Source organism: Zea mays, chromosome 6 (assembly GCF_902167145.1).
Source record: "Zea mays cultivar B73 chromosome 6, Zm-B73-REFERENCE-NAM-5.0, whole genome shotgun sequence".
Classification (NCBI taxonomy): Eukaryota; Viridiplantae; Streptophyta; class Magnoliopsida; order Poales; family Poaceae; genus Zea; species Zea mays.
The window spans coordinates 119,626,109-119,635,365 of NC_050101.1; the positions used below are offsets into that span (position 1 = coordinate 119,626,109).

Sequence of the window (9,257 nt, forward strand, 5' to 3'; positions counted from 1 at the left end):
CCCGCTGCAGAATGCATGATTCGAAAATGTTTAGCACAAAAGAAAAAAATATTACAAACATTTGAGCTTTTATGACACTACCGTATCAATGGAACTGCATAACTTAGCCATTCTTCACCTTCGAAAATGTTTGATTCCATATATACCGCTAGGAGCATAAAAAGAGTACAGAGGAAAAGGGTACTGAAGCATCCAAGGAGACACCAACCGCACCAACTTGATGTGAGGGGAGGGAACTTTTCACTCTTGCTCTTAACATTTGCATGAGTAATGGACCTTCCTTTCTGTAATAAAAAAAAGGATACACACAAGTTAGCGATACTGTCAAGTTTGCTTTATGGTATTATGGGCTTCCTTTTTTACCACGGTTGATAAGAATGAGAGGACCTATCATGAAGTCTACGTGGATGCAAGGTGTAATTCACAAAACGTAGAGCTTATGTGAAATACTGAATGTGCTAAGACCAACTCTATTCTAAGCTTATCTTATTAACATCTAAAAATATCATGTCACAGTAACAAGCTGTACCATAAGTAACAAGTTCATTCAACGTACATCAATATTTACTTAAAGTTTTGTATCTGCCTCTGAAGCTGAAACTGCCTTAGGTCGATCACATATTCTATGTCTTATTGGATCCATCACCATTAGCTCTACCACCATCAGCTCTCTGTTTTCTCTATGGCTCCTATAATCTTGACTCTCAGCAAACTACTGTTAGCAAATGAAAAAAAACTAAGGCTATGAATGAATAAGGAGAATAAAGTGATTATTTTATTGCTGAAGAGATCTGATACGACCCAACAATATTCTATATAATAGTGATGAACCTACCTGGTATTGTAAAAAGTTTGATGTCCAGAGCTCGGAATAATAATATATGTACATATTGTACATAAGTCCTACAGTTAACCTCGCTTATAGGATTCTTAACATGCTACGGTTATGGCGCCTTCGTCGCCTCGGCGATCTGTTCGCCAGGTAAGTTTTTTTTCTTCAAAAACTTGAAAAATAAGATAGCCAAAAACTAATGGGGTAAAGCATCTCTTGTAGGCTAGAAAAGGATATTAGGTTGGACTACTACGGGATAAGGTGCATCAAACTAATATCTATAAAGCATCTCCTGTAGTTTTACTCTTTTCACGAAGATGTTCATATTAAATGGGTGATAAAAACACGTAACTTGGTGTTCAATAATCAAGACATAGTCTAGAACATAAAGGAGAGACAAATAAAATATATTTCAAGCATGATACGATATCCGTTTTGAAAAGGATCGTCACAAGACTAATGTGAATGCAACTGTTGATAATGGATTACACAACATAACCTAGGTTCCTACTGCTCATATAAGAAAGTCAGAATACCCAGGATGGCGCATAAACCTATACAATTAAGCAGGATATAAAAAATGAAACTTCTGAATTGTTGTAGGGAAATGTAGAGTAGTAACTCAACAACTTTTGAACTATCTTGAAAAGTAAAGAATCATTTACCTATACAGTCCATGTGTGATCAATTGATGCTGATCTTCATAATAAGTTCTTATAACACCTCTGCAGAGGGCACCGTCACCGGTTCTCGTTATAGTGATTGACGTCCGAAAATGTGTCAACACAAAGCCTAAGTATGCCGTGCGTGGGGTGGGGGCCGGCTTATGGGCCGTAGTTGGAAATGGCCTTGGGAGAGCTAGTGGACGCAATGAACCGATCGAACGCGAAGAATTTCTTTCATCGCGGAAAACAGCTAAGGGCTCGTTCGATTAGCTCTCAATCCATATGGATTGAGTGAGATTGGATGGGTTTGAATCCCAAACAAGTCAAAATTCTTCTCAAATTTTTCCAATCCTATCCAATCCACGTGTATTGGGAATAACCGAACAAGCCCTAAAAATTTCTCATTGCCATTTCCACTCACCCTGAAGGCCTGAAGTATGCCGTGCGTGGAGAAATTTGTAATTTTTCTACTCTGGGTGGGGGACGGCTTATGGGGCGCAATTGGAAACGGCCTTGGGAGAGCTAGCGGACGCAAGGAGCCGACCGAACTTGTCCAGTATGAACGGATGGGCCAAAAAGAACTCCCAACACCAGTAGGCCAGCCAACAAAGCCCAATACTTTCGTCATTAATATCTGTCCGCCCTTCTCAAATGAACGGCTCAGATCCACAGCAAACAGCGAAACCCTAGTTCCAACTCGGCCGCCTCTACTATAAGTAGCTCCACTCTCTGTCCTCCGCGGAAACCTTGCCCCTGCTCCTCACGCCGCCGCCGCCGCCGCCGTCGCCGCCACCACATCCGTAGCGCCCAGCCGCCGGAGAAGAGGAGGGAGCCAGCACCAGCCACCATGGGTCGCGTCCGCACCAAGACCGTGAAGAAGACCTCCAGGCAGGTGATCGAGAAGTACTACTCCCGCATGACCCTCGACTTCCACACCAACAAGAAGGTGCTGGAAGAGGTCTCGATCCTCCCCTCGAAGCGCCTCCGCAACAAGGTTGCCGGCTTCACCACCCACCTGATGCGCCGCATCCAGCGGGGCCCCGTCCGTGGCATCTCGCTCAAGCTGCAGGAGGAGGAGCGGGAGCGCCGCATGGACTTCGTCCCGGAGAAGTCAGCGCTCGAGGTCGAAGAGATCCGCGTCGACAAGGAGACCATGGAGATGCTCGCGGCACTTGGCATGGCCGATCTCCCGGGCGTAGAGCGCCAGGCTGAGGTCTCCAGCGTCCCCGCCTACGGCCGCCCGCAGTATGGAGGTCCCCGCCGTGACCGCGTCTAGGTTCACCGCCGATCGCAGTGGTTGCGTCGTGGTCGCACCGTTACTCACAGTTGTTATGCTACTATGTTAAACTTGTTTTAGATCTGTGGTTTCTTCTGGCGATTAAGTTTTGAACTTGTCTGTTATGCTTTAAACTCTATAGTTGGATCTGCGTGTGATGGACATTAGAGTTATGTTCTTGCGCCAATGAAGTCTCAAGAGATTATAAGTTACTATGAGGTTTTTTGTTTGATGCTACTGCTTGTTACCTTAATGTTAGCATGCTTTTAGATGTATAGTTAGTTTGGTGTTGGTTGTTAGGTTCATTGTGTACTATGCAGATTAAATTTTGATTTTTATTCCTTGCTATCCATTTCAGTGCTGTCTAGGCGTGTGGCTGTTAGCTAAGGGCCATTGTGTTTTGTGCTCAGATGGAATCCTACCAATATTTCGCTACACATTCTCATTCTCAATTCAATTAGTGCGATTGTTTAGTGTACTGAACTGGTCATATTCTTGAGCCTCTATCCAAGCATCAACCATAATTTCATTTGGAATTGGGTTTACTTGTCTCTTTTATTACAACAACCCCAGCTTAAGTTATGTTTTAGTTCTGATTTCAGATGAAATCCTACCAAGATTTCGCTACACATTCTCAATTGAATTAGTTGCTTAGTGTACTGAATTTGCCATATTCTTGAGGATCTTATCAAACATAACTTCATTTGGATTTGGGTTTACTTCTTGCTTGTATTAAAGTAACCTCAGCTTAAGTTATGCTTTAGTTCTGGGTTCAGATGAAATCCCACCAAAATTTTGCTACACATTCTCATCTCAATTCGTGCATTGTTTAAACATAACATTATTTGAAATTGTCTTTACCTGTCGCTCAATAACCTCAGCTTTAGTTAATGTTTTATTAACATCGTTTCACTTCCATATTTCTAGCACACTTTGCCGTCCATGTTTTCAGCACTGTGGTCTTTTATTTCTTGTTTGTAGGGAACTTGACCTTATTTGGATACAAAACACTTTTTCCCGGAGTAATAGAGAAAACTAATTTTTTATTTTCCAAAATACTTGGGTTTCAAGTTTAGCATACCCAAACAGACCCAGCTTGCTAGAAGCCAGTAGTTTCATTTTGTTTTATAAAATTACTTAATCGGTAAAGGCTGAAATCTTCTCATGTTATAGATGTAACAATGATCTGTTAGCACTATCACTGAAGTAGAATTTCCCTTAGGGCCCGTTTGTTTTGTTGGAATTGAATTCCATTTTAATAATTTTAATTTAGACAAAACTAATTAAGTTTATATATTTATATATGTAATATATTTGTATATTATCCTAAATCATATGAGAGAGATAGTTATATAGTACATTTATGTTATAAAGGCGCAAGTAGAAGAGTGTGCTATAAGTTGTACATCGGAAAATTAGCATGTAAATCTATAGAATCAATTTCCATCTCTCACCCCATGAATTTGAGATAGGCTTATATGATAACTTTGGAAAGTGGTGGAATGTCATATTCTAAAAAAATAGCCTATTCCATTAGTAAGATTCCAATTCCTCGAAATGAAAGAAAACAAACAGGGCCTTAAGTATAATTATCCATTTTTTTTGCTTGTGTTGCTAATTGAGTTATACGTGCTTGTTTCTTGGCCCTTTTTGTCAGGACTTGTGTTCGCATCAATTATAGTCAGTGGAATGTTACTAGTGTATTGATTGGACAATGCGATAATAATCTGATATAACAACAGTCTCAGGATTAGATATGTTTATTTAGAATGCTGCATCTGTTTCACATTTGTGTTTGTTGCTTTTCATCCATAAAGGTAATCTTGTGCACCCGTTTTCTTTTCTCACTGAATTTTTTGTTGTCTGGTGCTGCTGTATGTTGGACCAGTTATAGGTTTTTTGTGAATCTCAGCCGGGTTTGATTCGCAAGACTTCATTTCTGTTGGTCAGTACCTTAGTAGATGTTAAATATGGCAAATAGGACCTGCCTGTTTTTGGACTGCTTCAACTCCAATTCCAGTCTCACATAGGCTTGGGAATGGGCCATATAAACTCACGAGCAGAGAGTGCCTGCAAACTCACTCTAGCAAACAGTTAATATTATTTTGGACAATATAAGATGTACGAGGGAACGAACATTTATTTTATGCAATAACATTTTTGTGCAACTCAAATTCTTCACTAATGAAATGTTCTGTTACTCGAGATAGCCAACTTTTGGTTAGATGATCAAAGATCAGCAATCAAATTAACATGTGATTTTAACTTCGTAAATTGATCCATTAAATGTAACTTCTTTTTATACAGCAACATGCAATTTGAACGGATAGTGTGTCGATTGATTAATCGAAAAAATAGTTAGCGGGAATTTTCCATTTTTTATAGGATGAATCTTCACACTTTCAAAATGGAATTTTTGTGTTAAGAAATTAGTGCATATTCTATTTCGAACATGTGAAGATCCATTTTTTTTAAAATGATAAATTACTATCGACCATCTTTTCGATTAGTCGATCATTGTTTAAATTGTACGATGTTGTATAAATAAAAGAATTTATAGTTAATACATCAGTTTATGAAGTTTAAATCCGATGTTAGTTTGACTGCTGATCTTTGATCATCGTACCCAAGCCTTGGCTATCATGATGCAACAACACATTTCGTTTGAGTGCACAAAACTTCGAGTTGACGGATCAGTTTATTGAAGACTGAGTGCACAAAACAATTATTGCATTCAAGAAGATTTCCTTTCCTCACAAATTTTATGCTGTCCAAGATGGTATTACCTCTTATTAGCTAGATTGGAGATTACTTGTGGATTTGTTTACCGTGACATTGGATAATGCTAGTGTAAACAATAAAGCAATGAAAAATATGCGAGATGCATTGGGGATTAAGATGTTTTTCGGTGGTGTACACCTCCATGTGAGATGTTCTTCTCATGCGCTGAATATCATGGTTCAAACTGGACTGAAGGTCAGTCCAAATACAGTTGAAAGAATGGGGACATTATCAAGGTCTGTGACATCTACACCATCTCGTTTACAAATCTATAATTCTATTGTTCAAACATTGGGTCCTAGAAGTAAATCGGGGCTGATTCTTGATGTTCCACATCGTTGGAATGCAACCTATAATATGCTAAATGAAGCACTAAATTATAAGGTTGCTCTCAATAGGCATGCAGTAGAGCAACACCATGAATAGTGATGTTGAGAGTTGATCCTAAAAGGAAGGAGAAGGTGGCCAACGACCACAACGAGAAGGAGAAGATCCCCATCGATGACGAGCCTGAAGGTGAGAAGTCCGTCGGCTCAGGAACAAAGAAGGAAGGCAAGAAGTGCATCAAGAAAATTGTCTGCTGCAAGAGTGACACTTCTACTTCTACCTCTTTGCACAAGGACTCCTCCTCCTCTAAAGAAAAGACAGTTAAATCTACGTTCAATCGCACACCATTTAATTATTCCCATATTTCTCGTAACTCAAATGCCCAATTGCTTTTTATTCCTCTCGGTAAACCTCCTCACTTTTATGAGGAGGATTATTCTTGGTGGAGCCATAAATTACGTAATCATCTTTTTCGCTCCATCCTTGCATTTGGGACATTGTAGAAAATGAAATGCATATACCTGATGTTGATGATAAAAAATATAATGAGGTAGAAGTATAAGAACTAATTCATAGAAACTCCCAATCTACCATTGTTTTGCTAGCTTTTTTATGCAAGGAAGAACACTAAGGTAAATGGTTTGGAAAATACCAAAGAAATTTGGGACGCATTGAATATCGTACATGATGAAAACTTGATGACCAAAGTTATCAAGATGGAGGTCACTGTGGGTGAACTTAGGTGGTTCGCCATTAAGAGAGTCGAAGGGCCACAGTAGATTTTCTAAACAATCACCGTTATTGCAACCTAACTAATCATATAGTCACATTGGCCATTAACCAACATATCTGGTATATGCGTAAGGTATCTATCTTTAGAGCTAGCTTTATTGAGATCTCTAAAATCAATAAAAATTCATGCTGTAATATTTCTTCCCTATCAACACAATAATACAGATGCAATCATTGTACCTGCAAGGTCTAAATTCTAATAAACATGGCTTTAAGACCCTGATTGGTTTGAGAGACTAAAGATTAGTCCTTCTATTTTAGTCTCATTTAGTCCTTAAATTGTCAAACAGTGGAATTAAAACTGGGACTAAACTGTTTTAGTCTCTAGTCCCCAAGGGGTGACTAAAAGAGACTAAACTATATAAATTTTATTTTTTGTCACTCCTTTATTTCAGTTGCACTAAGGGCGGAAGAATGCTACGAGGTATTTTAGTACTCTTATGATTCATTTAATTTGTTTTGAATAGTTTTAGTCTATAGAACTAAACAGAGTATGGACTAAACTTTAGTCTCCTAACTAAACTTTAGTCCAGGGACTAAAAGAACCAAACGGGGCCTAAACAATCGATTTGTCTCTCCTCAATTCAGTCATACGTATTTATAGAATTGAAACGCCCCAGTTTCATTGAACATGGACGGAATGACTCTTGCTGCTTTCATCGGGTGGCAGCTGTTGATCGACGAAATACAGCATATATGTTAGTGCTCTCGTGCTCTGTCCTTGGACCACCTCAATGCCTCATTTCTAGGTCAAAGCGGATGTTGCCATACATGTTGCCTCAAACTTTCAGTATACAAACACCTCACGACTTTTGAGGTGTCCTCAGCAGTATACTATAATAACACAAGAAAAAAAATGAAACAAAAACCTCTCCCTTGAAATTGTTGAGAGAACGAACCAATAGCATCACTAAGGAACAGAAAAAAAAAACAAAAGAATCCATGAACAATCTGTCAGCTAGCTAGCTATGTACACCTTTTGTAAAATTTGCAATGCACTCATGCCCTGCTCATCAGGGTCGGCGGGCTCTCAGGCCTCTTGACGGCGCTGGCGTACCGGCTCCGCAGCGGGCTCTCCGCGTGCACGGCGGACATGACGTGCATCTTGCTGCCCTGCCGGCCGCCCGCCTCCGCGTCCACCTGGTCGTCGACGTCGTCGGCGACAGCGACGCCGTCCGCCTCCGCCCCGGCGGCGCCTCCGACCGTGAACACGAACGGGCCGATGGGCACGTCGTCGTCGAGCGCCAGCAGCGGCTGGAGCGCGTCGACGACGTCGCGCATGGTGGGGCGCGCCTTGGGGACGCTCTGCAGGCACTGGTGCGCCACCTTTGCGGCCGCCTCCGCGGCGCGCGGCGAGTACTGCGCCTCCAGGCCGGGGTCCATGAAGCGGTGCAGCCGGTCGGCGCGGCGGAGGTAGGGGCGCGCCCAGTCCACGAGGCTCTGCTCGCGCCCGCGCCGGCTCTTGTCCACGGAGCGGCGGCCCGTGAGCAGCTCCAGCAGCACCACGCCGAAGCTGTACACGTCGCTCCGCGCCGTCAGGTGGCCCGTCAGGATGTACTCCGGCGCCGCGTACCCGTGCGTGCCCATCACCCGCGTCGTCACGTGCGTCGCGTCCCCCTGCGGCCCCTCCTTCGCCAGCCCGAAGTCGGACAGCTTCGCAGTGTAGTCCTGGAACGAACTTGAGGTCAGTCGATCAGGCACGATTCGTCTACTGTTCCTGGACGAGAATTCTTAAGAAGCAAAGGCTTCGACTCGGCACGGTTGACAACGTGCGAGCAATTAGCACGGTTGGCGTGTAATTTGATGCTGAGATGGATTGGACTTGGTGAGGCTTGCTTTTACCGAGTCGAGAAGAATATTGGAGGCCTTGAAGTCGCGGTAGATGACGGGCGTCTCGGCCTCGTGCAGGAACGCCAGGCCCTTGGCGGCGCCGACGGCGATCTTGAGCCGCGTCGACCATGGCAGGGACGCAAGGAGATCTGATGCAACAACAGGAGCTGTTGTTAATCAGCTAATAACCGATCAGACTGACTACTGACTGGAAGCACTAGTGGTGCTTACTCTTGAAAAGGTGGTTCTCGAGGCTTTGCCTGGGCATGTACTCGTACACCAGCATCCGGTGGTCGTCCTGGTTGCAGAAGCCCACCAGCTCGACCAGGTGCGGGTGGCTGAGCATCCCGAGGTACACCACCTCGGCCTGGCGGTGACGAAGCAGTTCCGTTCCATTCCATCCAGAGACAAGACAGCCAACGGCAGCGCAACCAGACCATCGACGATCAATCAGCACGCGATTCACGGCTACTAGCTCAAGCTAGCTAGCTAGGGTGTTGGTTGGTTGGTGGACGACGGGAACGACGTATAGTGTACGTACCAGCCACTCGCGGTGGCCCTGGACGCCGTCGCTGTCGAGGTACTTGACGGCGACGTGCTGCGGCTGGAGGCCCGGGCGGAGGCGCCCGTCGACGAAGCCCTTGTAGACGGGGCCGAAGCCGCCCTCGCCGAGGAAGTTGGCGGCGGAGAAGTTCCTGGTGGCGGCCCTCAGCTCGTCCAGCGTGAAGGCGTGCAGCTTCGTGGTCTCCAGCTT

The 9,257-nt window shown here is 43.5% G+C and overlaps 2 protein-coding genes across 2 annotated transcripts; one reads left to right on the forward strand and one right to left on the reverse strand.

The window, feature by feature from the left end:
* The first annotated feature begins 2,255 nt into the window (after nucleotides 1–2,255).
* On the forward strand, nucleotides 2,256–2,987 carry LOC100194345 (40S ribosomal protein S17-like). Its single transcript, NM_001139381.1, has one exon. It carries the CDS (start codon nucleotides 2,345–2,347, stop codon nucleotides 2,771–2,773), a length of 429 nt encoding a protein of 142 aa, NP_001132853.1. The 5' UTR covers nucleotides 2,256–2,344; the 3' UTR covers nucleotides 2,774–2,987.
* A 5,026-nt stretch (nucleotides 2,988–8,013) lies between these two features.
* LOC100501924 (uncharacterized) lies at nucleotides 8,014–8,936 on the reverse strand. Its single transcript, NM_001196562.1, has 2 exons — nucleotides 8,735–8,936; nucleotides 8,014–8,652 (listed from the first exon to the last, which is right to left on the reverse strand). Exons 1-2 carry the CDS (start codon nucleotides 8,902–8,904, stop codon nucleotides 8,382–8,384), a joined length of 441 nt encoding a protein of 146 aa, NP_001183491.1. The 5' UTR covers nucleotides 8,905–8,936; the 3' UTR covers nucleotides 8,014–8,381.
* Nucleotides 8,937–9,257: the final 321 nt, after the last annotated feature.

What these genes read in the sequence shown, in the direction of transcription:
- LOC100501924 (NM_001196562.1), bottom strand. Translation starts at nt 8,904, where the DNA reads ATGGAATGGAACGGAACTGCTTCGTCACCGCCAGGCCGAGGTGGTGTA. An exon ending in CGAGAACCACCTTTTCAAGA is followed by an intron (nt 8,653 to 8,734) that starts GTAAGCACCACT and finishes TTGTTGCATCAG; the next exon opens with ATCTCCTTGCGTCCCTGCCA.
- LOC100194345 (NM_001139381.1), top strand. Translation starts at nt 2,345, where the DNA reads ATGGGTCGCGTCCGCACCAAGACCGTGAAGAAGACCTCCAGGCAGGTG.